A 26056-nucleotide genomic window follows, 5' to 3' on the forward strand; every position below is an offset into this window, starting at 1 on the left:
ATAAACAAGATATCATTGACCACACCTGTATATTCTGCTTTGTTTAAAGCTAGTCCCAGACTAAAATGCATTGTGCTGTTTTAGCTGTCAGCAACTTGCACTGACATATCTTAAAATATGTCAGTGCCATTGTTTTGTCTCAAGATGCACACCAGTATTGCTTTTTTCTATGGCACATTTATAAAATCTACTTAAACGTCCTAATTGAACTAAGGCCTAATCCTGGCTTAATATAAGCCCTATCTGTGAAACCAGGCCTACATGTTGTTCAGATGGTCTCTTCCAGTCTAAGTGGGTGGTGGTAAAGCGACCTATGAGAAGCGTTTTCCCCAATGTGACAGATAGAGTATTGCAGTAAACACTGGCACATTTTTATCCATGGTTATATCTAGCAGTTCCTCAGGTTTCTATGGATCATATGCTACAATAGTGAGACTGAATGAGGCAGGATGCCTAACTTAACCTAATTCAATGTAGTCTGAGGCCAGGAAGATGCCTCACACGCTGATGGGAGCAGACAGTAGCCACAGAGACGGCTGCCATGTTCACTGTACCCTGCACTCTTCTTTAAAAGCCTGACAGTGTTATCAGAGGCTTATGTTAACATGCGCTCACTGAGATGGTGGAGGGGTGCATTATTTGAGCACACTGATTTGTATAAACCTCAAACTTCACTATGCTGTTTTCTCCTCTAATCGTCCCTGTCAAATTACATTCAAGCACCAGGCATGCATTTGTCATCTCATTATAGTATATGTGCACTCGTGGCAACCTTGGAGTCTGGCTCATTATTCTGGATCTGCCCACACACTTGATGAAGCCTGTGCAGATCCATAACAACAATGTATTAGCACTTGATTTCTGCTGTTGCTGTTTACACAGCCACACACCTGAAGTGCTTGTAAACATCCAGCCACATATCCTGCATTTTATGACTATTTTCTTGTTCGTTTATAGTTGGTTTTGTTAATTATTTTTTTTTAAATCATGTGCTGCCATGTCCTGTTGTGTATGGGGAAACGCCAAAAGCAGGACGAATCAGTGCAAATCGATTAACCCAAACAGAACGGACAGTGCAGAGCGTGATGTGAGCACCTCGAGCATGTGTATTCTTGTGTGGCTCAATGGATTGTGCCGCTCGGAGCAATCTGAACACCGCTGTGCGAACTAGTTTGCAGTGCTGTGTGACCCATTTCAATTCGGCACGATCTCTGTTATGAAAGCCTATGGGAACCTCAAATGACTTCACTTGTTGAAACCACATCAAGCGTGTTGATGAGGAAAACTGTTAAATTTACACTACCATTCTTACTTTTGGGACCAGTAAAAGATATATATATATATATATATATATATATATATATATATATATATATATATATATATATATATATATATATATATATATATATATATATATATATATATATATATATATATATATATATATATATATATATAAAAATTTCCTGAAATTAATACTTTTATTCAGCTAGGATACATTAAATGGATCAAAAGTAACTGAAAAGCACAATTTAAAAGCATTTCAATTATTTTCTAACATTTTTATAATTTCCATTTCAAATGCTGTTCTTTTGAACTATCCATTAATCAAAGAAAAATTATTATGGTTTCCACAAATATATTAAGCAGCTACTGTTTTCAACATTGATAATAAGAAATGTTTCTTGAGCACCAAATCAGCATATTATAATGATTTCTAAAAGATCATGTGACACTGGAAACTGTAAAAATTCAGCTTTGCCATCACAGGGATAAATTATTATTATTATTTATTATTAATATATTTGTTTTACAATTATTACTGTTTTTTTCTGTATTTTTTTTCTGAAATAACTGCAGCCTTGATGAGCATAAGAAACTTTTTTTTTTTTTTTTTACATAATGGAATAGTGTATGTAGTTCTATTTCGTAAAAAAAAAAAAAGCTATTTAGTATTTAATTTCTGAATGAGGTAGGCTATTTTTTATAACTAACACCATGAATTGTTTTATAATTGACCATATAACAATCTTACCATGTTTATATGGTCACTTGAACATCCTGTCAAATATGGGTTTCTTTGAGACAATTAATATTGGCAATTGCACTAATCAGTACTATTATTAGTTTTAGTACACAATCATGAGAAGTCGTGTTTCTGGTAGTCAGAACAGCTGGAAATGTCCTCTTATGTGTAACTGTAGGGCTCTCGTCTCTCCCCAGTGTTCTGTCTCAACAACTGATACTGATTCATCTCAACATTTCTTATTTCCACCATTTTTGAAGAATATCCTGATTGCACATTTATAATAAAAGTGAATGTGGATGGGTGCTATTGAGCTCCAAACTGACACAAAAAGTACCATAAAAGCATCCTAAAAGTGGTCCATCTGATTCGTGTGCTTTAGTCCATGTTTTCTGAAGCCAATCAGCATTGTTTAATGAACCAGATTGAAATTGAATTTTTACATTTCAAGCTCTCAAATCATAAGATGTTCATCAGTTTCATCAGGTTTGACGACGTCAGTGACATCAAACAACATTAGTTCTCAACCTTCACTGACATTAAAGTATTCCTTTAAAATTAACTTCACATCCAGTCATTTTCTAATAAAATATCGCTTGTGTATGATGCATAAAATCCTGTACCCTTTAATTGTAATGCCTTTCAAGTGCATTTAAAATGCATAATGCAAAACATTTTAATACAACAAAAACCTAGTTACACATAATAATCAAGACATGTTTAGTTTGAAATACAAGTTCACAAAAGAGGGAAAACACGAAACATAAAAATAAACAAGGAAAATCCACACAGTTTAACTATAAACAATAAGACATGTTGCGATCAATAAATATATTTGTCATTAAAATAAAATTAAAAACAAATTTTGTTCCTGGTTTAAATAGATGATGAAAGATGGTTGATGAAATTCCAGTGTGGTTTTCGACTTTTGGTCTGTTGTTTTTTTGTCATGTGAGAAATGTTGTATAGAAAAGATGAAGTGTTTTGATGTCTAGAATGGCTGATATTCTACTTAATAACAGAAAGACAGTAACTAGTAGGGATTTAGGACTCGGTCTCTTCCTCTGCCATCTCCATGGTAACAGCACAGGGCTGGAGACATGAGTAAAAAGCACAGGAATGATTAAAGATAAAGAGCATGTCCTTCTGTTGCTGCACATGCTCACACACATATTGGGTCCTCACCATTACAGTTCGGTTCAGAGGAAAAACAATGAGCTCTCACACACGCACCCACTCGCTAATCATGGCACATTGTGCCAAAGGGCTCTTTGTTGCAGAGCTTTTCTCTGCCAAGCACTGATATTAGCACCATTTCTGTCTCATAATTCACACAGGACTGGAAATGCTAAACGAGCATGTGCTAGTTTTCTTTTGTTCTAAATGTAATGCTGCTGGTTGTTTGGAAGTTTTTTTTTGTGCTATAAATGATGCGAGACGAAAAGAAGATTTTGTTTGGTTGACTCTCATGAACCCTCTCAAGAACATGACTGAATAATATAAGAAATTAAATTTGGTGTATATAGGCCTGTACACTACCATTCAAAAGTTTGTGGGCAGTAATTTTTAGGAAATAAATTACTATTTTATATTCCAGATGCATTAAATTGGTTAAAAAGTGACATTAAAACATTTGACTATATTCATCAAAGTACAAAGGAAATTGGATTAGAACAAGATGTTCCATCAAAAATGTTAATATGATATTGATTCTTGTGAGTGATTTTCTGTGTAGGCATGCATTCAATCAGCCTGTCTGTATCCATGAGCCCCTTTTTTTAGACAGTCGTACAATCTAGAGCTTAGTCTACTTTTAACTTAGTATGATTTGAAACAAGAAAAGAGTAAATATGCCAAAGACTGAAAACAATGACAATAGATAGACATCATTAGGTGTCATGAAAGAGGAAAGGGTGTGTTTGCTCAGGGTTTCTCTGTTGTTGTTATTTGAGTCTAACCACAATTTAGCCACTTAAGAAGGAATGTCAGTAGAAATACAAAGGCCTATTTAAAAACTTGAGCCCAAATGATGTTTTTTTTTTGAAAATCACAAGCTTAGAAAATCGCACACAACGTGCATAAGCAATGCTTTTATCACTTGTTTCTGCTTTTTTAATTTTTTTTGTCTGTGTTTTGGTCCGGAGATTCGGTACTCTTTCAGAAGTTGCGTAATAGCCGCCCCCTACGTATAACAGTGAAAACATGGAAAGCCGGAAAATTTTGTCAATGGCGGGGAAGCGTCGTCTCATAAATTATGGAAAAATTCCGTCGGTGGCGGGAAAAGAGTTAACCAAAACCGAATTGTTTACTATTCATTGACGAGGCTGTTGAGAAACTGTTGCAGACGAACAACATCTTCTGTTATTCAAACAAGTGTCCCTAAATGCTGAACGATCAGCCAATTAATCAGTCTATCATTATTACAAGCCTTTCTCTTCCCTTCTTAAAGCACGTAAAGGTGCAGTAAACCGAGCACCACAACACGCTTGTAGCCAATCAGCAGTAGGGGGCGTGTCCTCATGATGGGGGAGGAGAGAGAGTGAGCAAGAGTGAGATGTGAAGAAAAACTGTAGAAAGAAAGATGGCTGAGGCTGAAAGACATTGCAAAAGAGAAAAGGTCACTGGAAAAAGAAGGGTTTTGATCAGGCAAGAGCTTTAGGATCCGCGCTGGAGGGACCAGGCCTGATAACGGATGCTGAGGTTATGTTGTTTCTGCTCCATATGTGAGTAACATTGCTTTTGCTATGTTTAACAGAATCAAGATATGCTGTTGTTGTAATGCTAGCTATAGTAACAGGACATTTTTGAGTGCTATTGTTTGTCTGGAGCTGGAGTGCTGCTGGCGACTAACAACCAACTCTTGCTTGTATGTGTACTGTATGTTAATTTTTGTTCTTCCTTGTTATTCATTTGCCATATCTTTTTTTCGCAAAGCAATATTTTCCTTTGATAAAGCGACATTCCCTCTTGCATTGCTTGTTTGTGCATTTTGGGGGCAGAGGAAAAGAGAATCGTGTGTTTGGGTTGAATTCAAATATCAACAGTGTTTCTCAGAAATCGCTTACTGCGCCTTTAATATTCACTATTTCATTATATTGCAGTTGAACAAATCAGTTTTTCAGAGAACAGCTGTGGTAATATAGCAACCCTCTTACATTACAGTCATAACTGACCTATAAATAATATAACGCAGCAGGGAAAATACATCTCTTCTCAATGCTTAAGGGTGGAATTAACCAGCTGAGAAATATTGAGCATAAAGACCATTAATTAACGCAGTCATATAGTTAAATCACACAAAATGTATTTCCTTTCTGTGTAGGTGTATTTCATCCTTTTAAAGATTCTTAAATTTGCAGTGTTATTAAAAAACCTTTTTAGCAGTCAGTTCCAGGAGACTTTGTATTTGTTCTCATAGTTTCTTCTGAAAGAAATGCTAAGCACTGTTCTCAAACTTTTTCTTTCTTCCACAGAATGAGAAAACGCTTGGTCATTCTGCAAGCAGGTCCAGCAACATTTCAAAGGTATGAAAATCCATTTCCTTCTCCTCTTCTACTGAGACTGAGTGAGTGGCTTAGCTTTCTAGGGGGTCTGCACCTGCTATCTAAAAATACTGTTTTCATTTTCCTCAAACTTTGTTCTTTTAAGATTTCTAAGCATTTCAAACAGACATATATTTATTTGCCTGATGCAAAGGAGATAGGAAGGACATTTTGTCTGACCTAGAAGCAAGAAAAAAGTGCAGCAGACAATAACAAAGTCTCAAGAGCTCATTTTATGCTTATGTAGACTCTTTCACTGTGGTTATTTTTCAGGTCAAGGAAGCTTTGTGCTTTATTATCCAATCTTGAATTCCCATTTTCACCTGTTTATCGGTCTGATATTTTAATAAATGCCATATGCCGTAGGCTTACAACATTCTATGCAACTATGCAAATGAGACCTGAATGCTTGCAGGTCCTCATTCCTACTGTATATTTTAATATGAGTTCTTGCGATAGTGTTGTTATAATAAACCTCTGTACTAAATGGGACAATAGTTGCCCTTAAATGTCTGTGCCACTTAACTGGATGTGTTGTTATGCAGGTAGCCAAGTATAAACATGTTGACAGTTTAACTAACTCCCACTTGCTCAGCAAGATTCTCCTCAAATGTTTGCCCTATTATATGACAGTTGTTGATCTGAAATGGAAGACTGTTTACTGTAATGCACTACGATGGCCTTTGCACCCATGTTGAGAATATAGTGCGTACTTGCATTGTCACATTTCAGAAAGCGTCAGTAGGTAGCTAGGAGTGTCCCTGCACTTATACTCGTGTATAGTGTTTCCACTCTAATGAAAAAACAATGCCACTTTTGGTCTTATTTCTTAGATTATATATTAAAATTTGCCTGTTGGATAATGAACTGCATTTGGACACATTTTAAAATACATTGATGAGTGTAATCCAGCTTATATTGCTAGCATTCATATATTTGTGGGGTTTTTTTTATCTAGTTATGTAACAGTGTTCCTTATTGCCGTTAATTTCTTTTAATATAAAATAACTTTGGAGTTGGATTCTGACAAAAAATGCAAACAGATTTGCTCTCACCCTATTCAAATAAACCCTACCCCACATTGGTATTGATTTGACTATTTAAAGATAGGACTGCGAGTGAGTTCATGTTGGAATCATATCTGTCAGGCATTTTCACTCTAACATGGTTCTCTTCCTCTTAGTGGAGATTTACTGCACTTCTGCGTAACATTGAGCCTCTTAACAGATAAACCCTTCACATGAACTAATAGATGTCAGGGTCACCTGCTCTGAAAAACGCTCCACTGGTGTAGCTCAAGACATTCAGCTACTGAGGACTTTGGGTTCACACTCAAGCCTTAAGCGCTTATAGGCTGTTTTCACATTTGGTTTGAATGCATGGTTCAAACTTATGACACTGATATTCTCACAGCGAAGTTCTTTTTCATTCTTCGCTTAGGAGTAAAACGATGTTTGAAATACCTTTTCAGCAGAATATCAGTTAGCAAACATCCCAACGCCACCCACACTGCTTGGACCTGCGTGTAGATGAAAATGTGCTACTCTTTTCCCTCAGAATAACACAAAAAAAAAGGCACAACAAAAATGACAGTGGTGAGAAAACATTAGTTAAGAAAGCATCCGCTTATAGCGATGTTGACAGATTTGCACCAGCCACTCTAGTCATGTCACGTTTACAGTATTTATATACCACTGTAGCCTGGATGCCAGCCCGAACCCCGCCCACAACATTTTTTGGTCGGGAAGTTCGGTCTGGACTCGATCCATTGAGGAGTAATTATGATCGGTTCAGAATTAGTCGGGCCAATCAAATTGCCAGGGCGGGCTTTATACGATGATGGACAGATGATCTGCAGTTACGTAATCCTCACGTCATCAAAGAGCGCTTGGGTTGAACTGGTTTCCCTCAGAGATGACTGCAGCTGGGGAATTGAGATGTATAGATTCCACTATTGCGTCTGTTGTAAAAGAAATCGACAGCGCATTCATTTTAAAAGACGAACAGAGAACTGCAATCAAGGCATTTGTCGATCGGAAAGATGTGTTTGCCGTCCTTCCTACAGGATTCGGCAATAGTTTATTTTATCAGCTGGCTCCGATGGTCACTAAGAAGATGGGACGCAATGAAAGCCCTGTGGTCGTTGTGGTTTCTCCTTTGGTCGCACTCATGGAGGACCAAGTAAAAGAAGCAACACTCATTATTTTACTACTTCCAGCGTGCGTGTAGTTGAGTTCTGATGACAACTTTGCGTAGCTCATAAAAAAAAAACACTTACTGCGTTGCTCTGATTGGTTGTAGGTCTATCCAATTGAGTGCACTGGTTCGGTTAAGACACGCCTCATAATCAAAGCCCTATGGAGCAGTATCAGACTCACATTCTGACTAGAATATGAGTATGACAAAGTCAGGCTAATACCACTGCATACAAAATTTTGTTTTGAAGTAAGTATCTTTATAATATTATACATGAAAAATAGTGTCAGTGTGTCTTTTAATTAGAATTAAATCTTCAATTAATACTATAAAGCAGCTCTCCACAGTCCAGTGTGTTCATGTTCTCTTGCGTCTGAACTGAGCAGGACTGAACAGAAGAAATGAACCGGTGAAGATTTCCACGTCAAAGAAGGCAGAGCCTCAGAGCCGCACCTACCTATTACATAATCGCCATGGATCAATAGTAGTTTGAAGGGGTTTACCAGCCTGAGCGATATTTTCCGGAAAGTTAGCTTTGGCAAGCTGTTTCAAACTTCCAAAACAAACTTTGTTTTGGCCTGGTTTTGTTCGAAATGATGTCCCACCAGTTAGTTCTTTGATTTTGCTTGAAGTATATCTCCTTTATTTTGCACATTGTAAATATGGAAGACACCAGAATACCAACTACCTTAGGCCACCCTTTGAAGTGTTCGTGAACCATTTTCGAGTTTAGACTGACTCCGTAGAGTGAATTCCCTAAATGTTTGTTCTCATAATTTAGTGCTTTTAGGAGTTGAGTGAAAAGTTTTTCTTTATTTACTTTTAAAGCCTCATGTACTGTAGCACATGTTCAATTGACTGTTTTGCACCAAGGAGCATCAGGATGATCTGCGTTCATCCCCAGCGGAAAGAAACGTTTCATCATTCCAGAGCTCATTTGTTTCCGACAGGATTAATAACATAAGAGGTCCCTTTACAGTTGTTATCATTTCAGTGTCCGACACGCACTCATGCTGCATGACAAGGTTTTGACTGCAGAGAAACCCAAAGGGTCCTAATAGGGGTCCATGGGGTGTTCCTGTCAGCTCTGTCATTTCAGCCGCACATTAAGCAATCAAACAAAACAACACACTCAACTGATCCATGTCAGTGTTGTTATTATCCAGAATCTTCCTGATTGGGGTGATCTCCCGAGCCTTAAAGGGATAATTCATCCAAATATGAAATACCTTTTTTATTATTCATGTTGTTCCAATCCCATATGACTGACAAAGATGATATATTTTTTAAATGCATTTTTTGCAAGTCAATGGGGTTCAATCATGTTATAGACACTACAGTTAAAATATATTTTGTGTTTTACAACACAAAATCAAACAGGTTTGGAAGAACATGAGGGTGACTAAATTATAATTATCATTTTTAGTGAAACTAGACTAGAAACTAACATTTTTTTTTTCAATATTAAAATACTTGAAATGCAGAGAACTTGACACTGTAAAAAATATATGATTAATAAGTTATGACAAATGTTTTACATTGCTTTAAAATTATTGCTTTAAAACTTTATAAGTTAAGCAATTTTAAACTTTTTTTATAAGTTGTACAACATTCAACTTTAATGTATTTTAAGTTGAAATAACATACATTCAAATAATTCCAATGAACTTGGACGTTTAAGGCAGCAACTTTTTATTTTTTTTTATTTTTATTTTTTTACATTGCTCAGCAACACTAGCTCAAACAATGGTGTGGGTTTGGGGCAGGAATATCTGTCTGACATATAGCAGGCAGGAGGACTGAGGACCTAGTTTAAGTACGTTTTTAAAGGAGGGTAGAACATCTGTTGTGAATCCCTCTGCCTCCTCACATCCATCAAGTGTCACATGCAAGTGATTGACAGACCTTTTTTTATGCCAGCGTCTGCATTCGTTTCCATAATCAATCTGTAGACACACGCCTCAAATTGTGCAGATGATAATGTACAAACAATTAGCTACAGAGTGGCTTCCAGAAAATTGGTTCGGGTTGAACAGTCTGGAAACAAAACCTTGCTTATTTAAAGGCTTTTGCATTTAGTGCTGATTTCTGTACGCAACTTTTTCCTAATTTCCTTTTGATTGCTTTTTAGGTTCAATCCAAAAGATCACAAGAAACTCAAATCCACCTCATTATGAAACATTCTTACTGAGTCACACTGGTTTTTTTATCATTTATGCAATAATGCTATCAACGAAAAACCTACAGTGTGTAATCATTTATTTCCTCATTCACATTAACAGTCCATGAACTGACATTTATTGCCAGAGTTACTGTACAGAGTTATCAAGTTTATAATCTAATCTTCCGATTCACAAGTTAATTCACTACATTTTTTCCAGTGGTTCTCAACCAGGAGGCCTTTATTCTTATCCAGATCATCTGGAACAACTGGAAAAGTAATTGGATTTTCGAATATTTTGAACAAAGGGGAGCACTGGAGTCTAATAGGTTGAGAATCACAGTTTTACATCACATGTCTTTTTCAAAAGACTGATAATGACTTGTAGGCATCTACTGTAGGTGGATAACGGGTAACAGTAGGTGCTCAGTATATGTAATATATCAGTGAGCGATTTAGTGATATCTTACGGCTAAGGGCCAGGAGACCATGAAAATGGGCTGAAATCTATTTTGTACATTGACATTCTCACATTTGGCAGATATAATTTAACAGTATGAACATTTTGTGGTTTTGTTTGTAATTAAACTATTCAGTTTGTGTATTAACCTTAGTCGTGTGGCCCTTTGCACACTTGTGCTTAAGTTGTGGGCTGAGGGAAGATTTTGGAGCGTGTAATCTTGGCCCAAGTTGCTAGGTCACTGTGCTCTGTGTGTGTGATGAATGGAGCCATGTAGAGAGGACAACTCCCAGAATCACACTCGTCACTGGGAGCTATTTAGCCCTCCAGAGGCGGATGGCACACAATGACTTTACAGTAGCTTTGTGGAGAGAGAAAGAGATCGGAAGGTCTTATGAAGGCTTGCTGAGGAGTTTTGGAGGCATGGGCTTTACTCTCCCTCTCTTGTTATGTATCCCACATGTTCATTCTCTCTCCTATCTTTTCTCTGATAACAGAATTGAAATCACAAACATTTACTTTGAAGTTTGGGTGTCTCAGGTGATGGTCCTTTCAGAAAGCCTTAAAGGCTATTCATGTGGTTTTTTTTTTGTGTTTTTTTTAAATTTCAAAATACACTAGTGTTAAAGTTTTGGGTCTGTAAGATGTAATTTATTCTTTACTATGATAGTAAAGCTGAATTTTCAGCATCATTACTCCAGTGTCACATGATCCTTCAGAAATCATTGTAATATGTTTTTTTTGCTGCTCAAGAAACATTTCTTACTATAATCAATATTGAAAACAGCCGTGCTGTTATTTTTGTGGAAACCATGATATGTTTTTTTTTTCTGTATTCTTTGATAAATGCAAAGTTTAGAATTAAAATATTTTATAACAATGTTTTAACTGTCACTTTTGGTCAATTTAATGCATCCTTGCCAAATAAAACTATTAATTTCTTTAAAATTTAAAATTCCCCAAACCTTTGAATAGTATCATGCTTTCTCTTAATGTGCACTAATTATTTTACAAATTCAAAGTAAGCCAATCGTAGGACGATTCCTATGAAAAGTGTAAACATTGTGCATGGTTGGTGCTATCAAAACATTGCTCTGTTTGTTTTGAGGATCCCAACTAATCCAACATACTAACATTGGCATTCTAATTTGAGTCTGGTGGATGTTAGAACACTGACAAAAATTGCTCTCAGCATCTGAAGGCTAGAACACATTATCCCAATAATGTTCTCTCTAAACTGCATCTGTGCACTTCTGATGTTTTTCCTGTGCTGACCAGAAGAAAAAAAAACATTCAAGTCTCAAAAATATGTGGGAAAGAAGCTGGAGATTTCTTGAAATGCTGCCCATTAAATTGAGCTCTAATATGAGTGACAGCGACGGTTGGCGATGCTGTGTGGGCATATCTAGAAACTCAACTCAACAAAGTTGAGTGCAACCTTATGCAAATCAGCAGAACTTGAAGGGGCGGCCGGCTACCAATGGGAGTGAAGTCAGTGGAGATTATGTAATTCATCTCCCGTGGGGCAATCAAGTGGAGTAAAGGGAGAAGTAAGACTGAGCAATGAATGTTACTGTGGGTGATTTCACTGTTCAGTTTGTTAAAAATTAAGCAGGGAAAACCATATCAGAAATTCAGTTTTCTCAATGTTTAATTCATGCATTGATAATCGTTCATCTTGTTAATGATGTGATGCATTTTGCTCTGCTGCAGTTTATATACAAACACTTTCCCCTGCATCTTGATATTTTGAGGAAGACAAAAACTTGTCTAAATAGAATTACTTTCTTTTCTTTTTTCTTTTTTTTTTTTTACTGGCAAAACATTTCATTTAAAATATTTAAATCTTATGGCATCCAGCATCAGGAATGCCAGCTTCCAGTGATAAAACTGCTGTCAGTGTGAGCTGGGCATTAAAACATGGTGTCAACATCTTAACTAAAACCACATGCAGTGATGGGCCTTGTTTATTAAATTTCTGTTCTGGTTTCAGTAGCACTTGTCTCGCAGGTCTGAGCTAATGTCAGTTCGATGTTCGCAATAGAGAATAAATGATTTTCCATTATCTCTGAATAACTCCCAATGTGTGACAAGCTGTTGGCCTCCACAAACAAGTATTTTTTTTAATGTTCACAAATTTACTCACAGGTAGATTGAATCTACACTTTAAAATATGCTTGAGGCAAATTCCATAACTGCAGGACTATTTTCCATTACTAGCATTTCTGTCGACACGTGCAAGACTGTGCCTCATCTCTTTCCAATCTTCAGCAGTCGCTATGTGGTTTTGTCAAGGGTTTGTGTTTTTGTGTCACATCTCAGAAGGAGACTTCTCTTCACAAACACACACTCTGTCAAGCTTATCTTGCTGACTGAGGCTGCATGGAGCCGGAGTTACTCAGTTAATCACGTTCACACTGTCGTCACAACTTGACTGTGCAACATAGACATAAACACATTTGCCACTTTCCACTATTCTTAAGAAGAACACATCAAATGTGTTTTTATTACTAGATATATTAAGTAAATGTGTATACTGTACATAACAATATTTTTTTAAATACCAAAAACACAATTTTACACCTATGCGTGTAAAAATGTGGCTCCAAAAAAGTAACACATTTGTTTTTTTGTTTATTTTTAATTTGTAAATCTTTTTAATTGTCTATGTAATATTTAATTTAGATTTTTAAATATGGCTTTAAAATGTACACACGTTTTAAACGCATTAAACAGCACATCTGTCGCATCATGCATCTGACGGGGCAAGCCGCTTTAAACTTTACTGGTGAACTATATCTTACGTGTGAAGCCCGTAATGTAATGCATGTCTTACTGTATATTTAGGACAAATTGAATTATGCACTTTCCGTGCAGCAGTTCACTTTGTGTCCTCTGTGATTTTTCAGGTCGTAATATCAAACTACTGAATATTGATATAAACAATATTCCCTCGATAGCTGTCATTTATTAAAAAAAATATATCGATGTATCATACAAACACGATATACTGCCCAACCTTGTGTACCCCATTTGTGGAAAGTACCATTTAATGTTTGAAAATGTTCTCATCTTCAGTTCCTGAGTTACAGAAAGGGTGTGTATGTTTGTGAATGTGAACCATATGAAATAATTAAGTTTTAATAGAAGTGCTAATGGAAAGCGCCGTTTACTCAGGCCTACTTCCACATTTGTTGTGCCTGAACACATATATTATTTCCTAGTTTCTTTGAAGATTATTCATCAAAGATGTGAATTTGTGTGACTGTGTGTCAGCTTGTGTGTTAGTGTAGAGGGCATTTCCGGACACTCTATCCTGTATTGATCCCTGTCAGGCTCAGGGCTATAAATTCTCTATTCGTTACAGATAGAATCAATATGTAATTAGTCTGGGACATAAATGATGGAATCAAGCATTGTGCATGCGATCCATGCTGATCCGAACAGCCAGGTAATATTAGTTTGTTTGTGTGTGAGGAAGAAATTTTCAAAAGGTATTTATCTTTAATGTAAACTTTTTTTCGTTTTTTTTTCACTTTCTTTTTCAAATGTTCCATTAACGTAGATAATGTTCAACATTTAAAAATTAACTTACATCAATGACATGTCATTTTTCTTCGATCTGTTTATATACTGAATCATGATTGGTCTTATCTTCCTTGCATATATTTGCCATACACATATCACCCAAAGTTTTTTTTTTACTAATTCTTTCACGCTTACCAAGGCTGCATTTATTTGATTAAAAAATACAGTAAAAATGGCAATATTGTGAAATATTATTACAATTTAAAATAACTGTTTTCTATTTTAATATATTTAAAAATTTAACTTAATTTTGTGAAAGCTGAATTTTCAGCATCATTACTCCAGTCTTCAGTGTCACATGATCCTTCAGAAATTATTCTGATATGCTGATTTGGTGCTGAAGAAACTTTTTTTTATCACAGTTGAAAACCCTTAATATATAGTGGAAACCATGATGCACTTCTTTTATGAATAGAAAGTACAAAAGATTTGTATTTGAAAAAGATTTGAAATAGAATTTTATGTTTATAAATTATAAATGTACTGTAACTTTTGATCAATTTAATGCATCCTTGTTGAATAAAATTAATTTCTTTCAAAGAAAAAACTTTAGCATATATTTAAAAAGATGTGCTATATATTGTGAATGTGATAATGGCAAAGTGACTGTGATGCATTTCATTTATGCCGAACCAAAGACAAAAAGTTAACTTTACTTGGGATTTTCATCAAGAAGTGCTGATTTAGTTTAAGTTTCTAATTTGCTGCTATGGTCTCTGTTTTGCATACAGGCAGGAAGCCCGACCTCTGTGAACGCTCCCTACAGCTTCCCCAGGACTTCAGTGACGCCCTCGAACCAGGATATATGCAGGTAGGTTTGCCCTCCCTCAATCCTGAAGCCTCTTTATCCTCCTGCAGTCTGATCATGTACTGAAAGAGAGAAAAATATCTAAAGAGAGACTGAACTGTCAGAGCATCAGTGGGCAAACATTGCCATCCATCTTGATTCTGCCATTTTGATTTCTAACCTTCCTCTTGGTTCCTTCCACCTGTCTTTTTGTAATCTTTCTCCATTTGTTCTCTAATGCATGTTGCATGTATCTTTACGTCCGTTTTCTCTCTTCCCATCTCTGTTTCTGCACCTCTCTTTCTGTCCCATCCCTCTCCTCTCCTCTCGAATGCAGTTTTAATGACCTCGCTCAGGACCTGGGCTCACAGAGGCCCTTACAGGCCACTGTAGTGCTTTTGAACTCTAATGGTAAAAGCTCAGCATCTCAGTGTGTCACCATGACCACGCTCTGCCTGGACTCTCCCACCAAACCCAAAAATAGGACCTTGTTTGGCACAGAATGGCTCTCTCTACTCAAACCGCCAGTCAACTTGAAACCAGAAGGAGGCAGTCTCAAGTTCTCAAAGTCTCTGAATGATGTGGGACAAAAGATGGACAGCCTATGCAGCGGCCTTCACTTTATAGACCGCACTTGTTCGGACGGGGAGCTGGGAGTGGAGAAGGAACAACTCATGCAAGATGGCCACATCAAAGCCCTCAATGGTCAAGCCAACTCTCCCCCTCCGTTTGCTTCTCAGCCTCCATCCTTCCTCAACAACTACAAATACATCTCCAACCCAAGGCCTGAGAACTGCCTGGCTCCTCCTGCTCCTCCACATTCAGACCTTCAAAGAAGCTCCAAATTCCTGCGCCTCATCTTTCCGCTCACCCACTCTTTCACCGCCGGAAGTCTGCAGCCGTCTGAGATGGAAAGCTACGCTTCAAGGCTCCACATCGCCAAGTCATCCAGCGCCATGCTGGACGTCGGTGAGTCTTGCTGTATGGAGGAGATGGGAGACGACGAAGTGTTCGAGGACAATTCTTCTCGGTGGAAGCTGAAGACGGAGGGGTTAGAGGCTCCTCTTTGCTCTCTCGAGGAGGATAGCGACTTGGATCAATCCTCCTCTTCGTTGTCGGAAAAAAACGGGCCCCTGTCGCCCTACTCCCTGTCGGGGGACTGCTGCAGGTTGGTGGGGCTTACTCACTCCCGCCCAGCTCCTCTTACCCATGGGCTTCACCTCTAGGGTGATTCATCCTCGTAGTCCCTCTACAGCCCTCATCTGGATATTTATTTCCTACCAGTCCCTGTTTATCCTTCCTGTTAGAGCCTGAGTGCTGTGATCGTTTCGCTAATGGCAATCGATGATAAGGCTCGTATATTGGTGGAGTTGTGAATGTTAAAGATCCGCGGTGTGGAAGAGGAAGTGTCTTGCCTGCTGTGCGGGATACATATTGTATCACAGCACTGTCATGGATAATCTAAGCAGATTTCCTCTGAGAGATCCAATCGATACTTATGGTATTTTGAATTTATTATATATTTATGGTATTATTGATGAAGTTTAGGTAGAATGGAGATTGAGATCTGATTGCAGCTTTGGTTGTGGCTCTCTGGCTTTGGTATTTGAGGTGAAATAACTGATTTTTCTCAGTATTCATCTACAGGGCCTCATGGTTGCCTCAGGAAACAATTAGCACGCAACTTGTGAAGGAAATGGCTTTGCCGATGATTAACTCCAAACAAAAAATACCTTAGAAGTCTTAGTACTTATGAATATGACTATTGGTTTTCACAAATACTTTTTGACATCTCAGATTTTAGGAAGTAGTTTTCAAGTGAACTCCTCTGTGGCTTATATAGAAAAATAATGTGGCTGCGTCCAAAATTGGTAGGTACTGAATACATTCGTCACGTTGTCATTGTCATGTGATCTACCAGTGTCAGTTGCATCGCTTCATTACCATTCACAACTCCTCTACTGTGGCTTCATGGGATAGTAAAGTGTTCATCAGATTCGCATCTCGTCTGAAGTAGTATGTCATCCTGGCACTTTTCACCTACTGTTTAATAAATACTGTGAATTCAGACATAGTATTCTTTTTACATGCTATTTTTCACCTACTAAATAGTAGGGAAGTATGATTGTTTGGATTCAGCCTATCGTTGTTTGGAAAGTGGCTACATCCAGCAAGGTTTTTGAGAAGATGATCTTATGTAAATTAAAGCTATTTGCATGCACTTTACTAGACGTCTTATGTTATACCAATTGTGTACATCTTTCTTAAGGGTGAGGTGAGGTTTCTTCCCACATGTATTACCACTCTCACGCGGTGCTGTGAAAACACATGTGCTCTTAAAATAGCTGACATTTAGAGATCAGCCAGCAAGACTTATTGGTTTAAACCAGAGCTGACATACCCAGGCTTGGAGATCTGCCACAAAGTATGCTCAGGTGTCTTGAGGTGTGATCCATGGCAAGGACTCATTTTATGTGGGAGGAACATCCCATGTACCGGTGCATTTGTATATTTTAGCAGCATCTGAATTTTTTAGTTTGAGGGATCGAATCATGGAATAATATAGGAATTGTATTCATGTCTGCTCTTTGTTTTGTGTTCAGTTCACATCTGCAGTTAGTTATATATGTGTGTGTGTGTGTGCGCGCATGTGTGTGTGTGTGTATATATATATATATATATATATATATATATACTGTATATACATATACATATATTGAAATATATATTGTTATATATATTTAAAAATCTAATTCAATGAATCGTTTGCACCCAAAAACATTCAATGTAGTCATGTGACATTTTTCGTGTATTAAAATGATTTAGTGAAAATATACAGTATGTTGAAAATGGATTGATAATATTGGTGCATATAAATTAAAATAATTAATACAATTTTTCCATATGTTCATTTAGTGAAAAATACATTACTTATGAAACATGTCAGCCATGTCACTGCAAATACCATGCAGTGTACCATACATATCAAAATCATAAAAAGGATTAAAAATGGATATAGAATTAATCATATAGGATCATATCTGCCAGTGTTTCTACTTTAATACAGTGCTATAGAGTGAAATGTTTGTCTAATGTAATGAAATAATTTCACTATTCCAGAACATCAGGTCAATGAACTCATGGGCCAAACCTTGTGAAAAGGCCGGATAGAATGTCTTAAATGTGGTAATTGGATTGATTCTTTCTGTTCTAATTTAATCTAATCTAGCTCTACGTGATGGTTTTAATACAATCTGATTAAAATAGGTGTAAGTGAGAGAGGGAAATGAATCTAGCCGAGCTAGAATACGAGCGATCATAAACAAAATGAGCCCATTAAAGCGATGTGCCTTCAGCCCTCGTGGAAGTTATTACACACTGTGCTCAGATGGGCTGTAAAGTCACGTAAAAGATGATGGAGATGTGACAGGCTTCGTTTTTCTCTTTGTCTGTGCTGTTTACTTATCTTGTAGAGCCTTGACTGGATCAGGCATGTCTGAAAATAGTTACTATCCTGGTCATTCAGTCTGAAAAGCCTCCTCTGGACGCTGACACGGAAGCAATCTTCCCTCTCATTTATGCCCGCGGCAGCTAGTTAACATTTAGAGGGCCAGTATCGCAAAGGATATGATTGTTACATCCATTACAGTGGCTAAACCGTGTGCTGTGCCCATAATGTCATTTATTGTATGTTGCTCTGTCAGTAAGTATAAACATCAGGGATTAAATTTATGGTTGTCTATATATATAGTTTTTCCTCGTTCCTCTGGAAAGTACTGCTGCTTGGAATGTTTAATGAAATCTGCCAACTCTCTTATGTCTGTAGACTTTATTTTGCACATTTAGCAGACCGTTTAAGTGACTTACAGAATTGAAAGTGTGCATTTTATCACGTGTCCTGGGAAGCAAACCCATGACACTGACATTGTACTTTGAGATCTGCTAACACAGAAATGTAGTTCCCCCCTTGTGTTTGTTTCAAATCTACCAGCATTCATGTCAATGAACAATTTACAAAATACGAGTAAATCTTCCCAAAACATATTTATTTAATTTCCACAATTTAGTTTCTGTCTCATTACATCTCAGTTGCAGTAGTGTTAATTCAGGTAAAAAAAAAATTGTATTTGATATAATATTGTATATATATATTTTTTTCATCTGTCCATTTATCTATCCATGTTTTCTCCAAAATGGTATTGTATTTTTTTTAATATATATTATATAATTCATAGTGTTGTTAATGCAGGTAAAATTAGTCTTTACTTTATTTATTTATTTATTTATTTTCCCATCAGTATTTTTTTTTTTATTCATAGTGTTAATTCAGGTCAAATTAATATTTACTTTTATTTATTATTATTTATTTTATTTTTAATTTATTGATCATCTGTCTATTTATCTATCCATGTATTCTCCAAAATTGTATTATTATTATTTTTATTATTAATTTTACCCTTTATATTAGTATTATATATGGAATTGGTCATTAAAATATCAGTTGATCTCTATTTTAAAATGATGTCATGTGTGGTGTCATGTGAAGAGCACCAGTGAGATGTGAACTCATCTGTGATTCCCTTTGAACTGCCGCTTGCATCAGTGGAACAATGGCGCTGACATCCTCGAAATATGAATCTTGACATTTGGCACACAATTGTTTGTACATGTTGCTTCCCGGATGACCTCTAAGCTTATTAAACATTGGCTGAGTCAGAAATTAAATTAATATGCATAAATGCCCACGAGTGAAAGAAAAAGCACAGCAGCCCATAGGGAAGAAAAAGACTAATCCAATCTCAATACATCTCATTTGTTTCTCAGCAATGAGATTACATGGAGAATAAATTGAGCCTTCGGCTTAGATCTTGCTCTCCCTCTGGACACTCTCCACAAATCCAGCCTTCCTTCCACTAACAAACAGCTTTTGCTTTTCCTTTTCCCCCCGCTTATGTGATTTAAAGTTTAACGGTTGTACGCTTCTATAGGTTCTGTTGATGTATTTGTTGAGAGTGACTTTTCACGAATCCTTTTTCGATTTTAGATTTATGTGTACAGTGTGGCACTGACATGGGAAATAAAACACCAAAACAGAGTCTTTCATTCCCAGCCACTGACCTCTGTTTTAGTGTTATGTTTATCCTGCAAAAGCTTTGGACCTAGTGTCCACTACATAGTCAGTCACTTTAAAAAGTGTTTCTTCTTTTTCTTTTCTTTTTTTGAGAACAGAGTATGTTGCTTTGCAGTGGTTTTGGGAGGATGACCGAGTGTTTCTCCCTCTCTCTCTGTAAATAAACTGTAGGATTTGTCACTGTGAGGGGGATGATGAGAGTCCACTGATAACCCCCTGTCACTGCACTGGGAGTTTGCGGTTTGTCCATCAAGGCTGCCTGCAGCAGTGGATCAAGAGCTCAGACACACGCTGCTGCGAGCTCTGCAAGTATGACTTCATCATGGAGACCAAGCTCAAGCCACTCCGCAAGGTAATGTCACAGACAAATATATATAGATGCAAAAATATATGGATTGAGCACCTGCTCATACTGCACATACACAGCATGTTTGTCACTTGCTAGAGTCTGTAATGTTATGAAAAGCCTTTATATGGGGTAACACTTTACGATAAGGTCCCATTAGTTAATCTCAAACCTCCGGGGAATCACCGGTTTAAAAAACTAAAAAAAGCCGAACAGAGGAGAGTCAGCTGGCAAAAAGAGAATGCGACAGAGCGTGTGATAAAACGAGAATCCACATTGGCTTGGCTTTTTGAATGGAAAACTGGGGGATTTGAAATGTTGTAAACATCACTCAACAATTTTTAATTTAACTGGTTATATCTTAATCCTAGTAGTGAATGTTTTATGAGGAGAAAAACAATCGCTCTCTCTCGCTCTCTTTAGGCAAAATATAAAAATTGCAGCTTTTGACCATATCAGTGTTTCATATCAGTCAAAACAACTGCATAAAATATTGCACTTTCATGCTCATTAGGGTTGTGCGATGTCTACCAATTTGGCATCAGACGATGTGTACAGTGAAACATCGCGATGGACGATGATATCGGGAGGAGGGGCGGGGCTAACATTCTAATTTTTCACTTAAGCAATAAGCCCCGCAAAGCCGTGTTTTACAGTGGATTTAGAACAGCTAAGAGGCGTAGGCACAACGCGAAGATATTTTCCTCTACATCTCATCAGCAATTTTGATGTCGGCACGCTCTGCAGCAGTTGACCAATAAGGAGCGAATGTACAGTGACGTGACAGAACTGCCAGATTCAAACTGTGCTTTCGCGCGGTGGCTGCGCTGAGCCAGAGACGGACGCGCTCAGCGCTTGTCATATACAGGCCAGCTGACAGTCTTGCCTGGGCCCGGGACAAGATAATCTTAGATGGGCCCCCCCACGCCCAGATCTCTCCTTTTCCCTTGCTCTTCCTCTCCTGTTCCTCTCCTCTGCTCTTCCTCTCCTGTTCCTCTCCTCTGCTCTTACTCTCCAGTTCCTCTACCAATTACAATTTTCTAGGCCAATTCTGATTTTAGATCAGAATTCCGTTTTTCTAACCACTTTACAGCAGACTTCCATTTTTATTTATTTTTATAAAACACCATATACTTTTACCCAAACTGAATAATAAAAACACGTTTAAATGGGTACATTTTCTATAAATGTCTTCATTTTCTTTTCTGACATAGCCTACTGCAGTTCTTGTTAAAGCACACTAGACATGCAAAATCTGTGCATTTTGGGCACTTTTTGTGTGAAATCATATTTATTTTTTGTCCATCAAAAGTGTGCTTTCACTTTTAATTAAGCATGAGCAAAAATAGACTCGGATCTGGCCCATTATCTGTTCACCGATGCCGACAGTGACGCATTTCAGCCGGCTTTTTATTTATCATCTCCATAGATATATCTAGTAGTAAAGCTAATGCAAGGGCTAGAAATCAATGAATTCTTTGCTAATACTTCCTCGTCATCATGGAGAGCAGACGCACCGCTTTCTCCTTTCCACAAGCGCGTGCTCTCTTGTGGCGTCTGTCGTTGCTATGCAACAATGAACTTGGCTCGCCTGGAAAAAACGAGCGCGCCGCGTCGCTATTATGAGCTAATATCCAAAATATTTCGATATGTGGCTCTTTCCTCATTTCTTATCAACAAGTGGATTTACAGCCACCACATCAGCAGCACCGCCGGTCGCCATGTCTCAGCGCTTTTATGAAGAGGACGCAACTGCACGCGCTTCGGGTATGAACGCGCATCAAGTACCGCTGTTTCTTACCTTGCTCTACGTTGACTTTACTAACATTAGTTTCAGCTTCACCGTCACCAACGTTTTTTAAAAATATTTGTTTATGACACCTCTAAGGCCTCTATTTTCTTCTTCTCTTCTTCTCTTTTCTTTTCTTTTCTTTTCTGAGCACAGGACTTGTGCTGACCGGACATTTTGAGCGTAGACTGAACTTCAAATCAAATGACAACATCAAATTTTGATCAGTGGCCAAACCATTTTTGTTTTGGGGGGAGGGAGGGGGGGACTTGACCACTATTTCAAGGACAATTAGGAAGAAAACAAATAAAAAGCTTTTATGTAACTCAAATACTAGATATTTTTTCCACAAATATGCCTATTTTATTTATTTTTTAACAATTATTCCATAATTTAATGAGGGCCCAGTTCTTAACTGCTAGAGTTACCTTTGATGTTTGTTAACATTAGTTAATTAAAAATAGAACTGTTCATTTTTAGTTCAGATGGACGGATGGATGGACTATATTTTAGATAGACTAAACTCTCTATTGAAGAATTCAGTTGAATTCCTATGGTGAAAATGATTGGAACAAAAATCATTTGGAAACTGCAGTCACTGTGTCACTTTATGAATGATGCTGTTGCGTAAATAGCCTGAAGTTAGGCTAATATAGGTGCTTTATGGAAGAAGTGTTCATTCTGGGTATTAAAAGTGTTATCTTTGATCACATTGTTGCATAAAAACAGTAACACCACTCAAGGCCATGTATAATGAAGTGATGAGCCACAAGAGGATGAGAGTGACTTCAATTTTTACCACAGGTGTTAGTTACAAACCCTATTAGGTCTTGGGGAACTGGGTTGCAACATTTGACACAATTAAAACACTGTACATGTACTTGAAGGTAATCAAGCAACACGAATTTAACTAAGGTATTTTAAGGGCACTCTGCTTTGTGATATTTTGTATGCAGATACAATAGCTGATCAGTGTTGATGAGAAACAACCTGTCCTTTTGAGATGATTGAAAACAAGTTAGTCCATAAAGCCTGCAGGAGGTTTTTATAATTAATTGTTATAATGAATTATTTTTGAGTGGCATGAACTTGATGAAAGTCCAGCCATTTCAGTGTTCAGTGTTCACTGCTTCCTCTTTTAATTAAATTTCTGATGCTGTCTCTAAAATGGGGCTTAAAATAGGACATCTGTAGGACAGCCTATGTGTCACCATAGAGATTGTGCTTAAAGGAGAACTCCGGCGCAAAATGAACCTTTGGTCTAATTACACATTGTTACCTAGTCAACCGTTATCTGAGATTTGTTTTCATGATTATCGAATGTAAATAGTTTTATCTCTAAAAACAGTTTAGCCTATAACGCTAGTATATTGGGCATAGAGTAATGACAAATAAAAATCGCTTGTTAATACCACTAACAAGGCTCAAAATAGCCTCACACTAACATGGTAGCATAATGAGGGTCCCTACCTTCAAACCGAAGCATTGAGAACTTTGTCAGTGTCCAGACAGTTTAATAAGAAGATATTTTATACATACAGTCAACTTTGTGTGTACAGGCAGAAGCCATCTTTGAAAAACAGTCTCTACCAGTCGATCTACAAACGCCGATCCAAGCCTACTGTTCGTGCTCACCTTATCACAACTTATAGCTCGTTCACATCTCACCAGCGCACTTGGATCGGCGTTCGTAGATAAGTTCGTAAATAAGTACTTTTGGTCCAACTTAATCCTCAGTACTTGGTTAAATCATTGCTCGTGTCCCATTTAGTTGTACCTGGGTCTGGTGCATCAGGTGCAGTGTTTTTTTTTTTTTTTTTTTTTCAGAACCTATTATTGGGTCCCCATGTGATACGTTTTTCAAAACTGAAATAGCTTAGTTTTAACATAGACGAAATAAGAAATGTTGAACATTCCATCCGTTCTCTGTTTGAAAAACTCCAAGGTATGTCAACATTGTAAACATGCTGTCTGCTCTTTTAATAGAGTCTCCTGTTTTATAACATCATTTTATGAAATGTTTTATGGCTGTGTAAACAAAAACTGACACGCTTATATAACCATACAAAAACTGGCAAGCTTATATAATCATTTGCCATTGAGTATAACATGGCCAAAAGTGTGTGCACAGCAAAGCACCACATCCATATGTGCTTGAAAGCGTTTCATTTCAAAACCATAGATGTTACAAGGGAGTTTGTCCTTCCTTTGCTGCTATAATAGTTTCCAGGTTTCTGGACAGTTTTTCCACTAGATGTTGAAATAAGTTTGCGGGTGTTTACTCCCATTCAGTTGCAAGAGCATCAGGGAGGGTCACAGTCGACTCTGTTCAGGTCTGGGTTTGTGTCAAGTTTTTTCACACCAGTAAATCATTTAATTGACAGTCACTGAGCTATTTGGTACTTCCCATTGTGCTGAAAATGTTTGTCTAAAGATTTAATGGTGATATGCTTGAGTTTATACATCTGTTAGCTGTATGTGTTGCTAAAATTGCCACATTAATTAGGGATAGAATTTTTTTCGCCCTCATGTCTTCCCAAGACTTTCTTTCTTCCTTTCTTCTGACATAGATACATAGATTGATAGATTTCTGTCATAGAGGGTTTTTTTTTTTTGCCATTACAATGGATGTTAGTGGTCACCAAAACTGTTTGGTTACCTACATTCTTCAAAATATCTGCACAAGAGAAAGAAAGTTGGGTTTGAACTATCCCTTTAAACAGGCTTTTAACCGTGTAATTTGAGCAAAATATTACAGTGATCACTATAATTTCACATAGATCACCAAACTCCAACATGCATGTTTTCCGGTGTTTTTTTCAGTTATCAGCAGAGAGAATGCGTGCACATGGTTGCCAGGTAGGGAAGATAAAGCACTGGACAGAAAATGTATCCACTTAAGAGTAAAGCTCTGTTTGAGGGATTTAAACACTTGACATCTGGCAACCAGGCTTGTTAAAAGTACAAGATATCACAAATGTCAAATCAAATTGAAACAGGATAAATAACCAGCGGGCAAATATCGCAGACAATTATGCTTAATTGAGAGAAGCAGAAATCGTGATTTGAATATGATTTATCATGCAGCCCTAACTGTGTAGTATATTTGGCTTTTTAATTGGATTAAATGTGTACTACAGTTTAAATAAACACAAGTGAATTGATTATTCATTGTTGATATAATGCTATTCTGGTAAATGTGGAAATTTTGAAATGGATTCTGGCTCATAGCTTGACATAGAGACTTTCACTGAATGGCTAAAATGGAGTCCAGAGATCACTCTCTCTAACACACATGAAATATTTACTGAGCAGTAAACGGGAACTCTGAAGAATATAGACTATTATATTGATTATAGTCATCAAAGTGCTTCTTTTACAACAACAATTAAAGATTAAATGTGTTTTTAATATCTCTGTCTGCAGTGGGAGAAGCTTCAGATGACCGCCAGCGAGAGGAGGAAGATCATGTGCTCGGTCACTTTTCACGTCATCGCCATCACATGTGTCGTCTGGTCGCTCTACGTCCTCATTGACCGCACGGCAGAGGAGATCAAACTAGGTTAGCCACGCCCACCCTTCACCAGCCAATTAAACACTACTGTACCTCCCACTACCTCATCCAGCACCGTCTGCCTGCTTCCCCCCTCCGTACCATACAGCTGTCCTTACGTTCCCCCCCGGATTGTTCTGTTGCTTATGGAACAATCACATTCCTCTGACTGACAGCTACTTGTTGTACTCAGTGATGCATATCTTGATGTATTCATTATATGCAGATGGTTTATCCGTTCTTTGAGATACGGGTACCTTAATATGGGTGTCTCGTTTTAATTATGTGTGAGCTGGTGCGCTCATAGTCTCATTCTCAGATGGCACATTTACAGCTAGAGCACAATTCTTTTACTGATCGTCTAATACATATTAGGGGCTGTTTACATGACACAGTTTTCAACTAAAAGGGAAAACTTTGTATGCGTTTTGGCCATTCTTCATTTAAACGACAACAGCGTTTTGGGGCCCTGAA

At 37.4% G+C, this 26056-nt stretch overlaps 1 protein-coding gene across 4 annotated transcripts in view; it reads left to right on the forward strand.

The window, feature by feature from the left end:
• marchf8 (membrane-associated ring finger (C3HC4) 8) overlaps positions 1 to 26056 on the forward strand; it is a 102177-nt gene that overhangs the window by 69506 nt on the left and 6615 nt on the right. Inside the window, exons 3-7 of one of the 4 annotated variants that reach the window (XM_056248095.1) lie at positions 5503 to 5553; positions 14708 to 14787; positions 15101 to 15931; positions 20066 to 20246; positions 25456 to 25591. In XM_056248095.1, coding sequence (XP_056104070.1) covers positions 5503 to 5553; positions 14708 to 14787; positions 15101 to 15931; positions 20066 to 20246; positions 25456 to 25591 — 1279 coding nt within the window. Of the gene's footprint in view, positions 1 to 5502; positions 5554 to 14707; positions 14788 to 14955; positions 15932 to 20065; positions 20247 to 25455; positions 25592 to 26056 lie in introns of those variants that run through there. The other 3 variants (XM_056248094.1, XM_056248092.1, XM_056248093.1) reach the window with 3 other exon arrangements.

This window comes from Rhinichthys klamathensis, unplaced genomic scaffold (assembly GCF_029890125.1).
Source record: "Rhinichthys klamathensis goyatoka isolate OS25496 unplaced genomic scaffold, OSU_Roscu_1.1 h1tg000053l_1, whole genome shotgun sequence".
In the NCBI taxonomy this organism is placed as follows: Eukaryota; Metazoa; Chordata; class Actinopteri; order Cypriniformes; family Leuciscidae; genus Rhinichthys; species Rhinichthys klamathensis.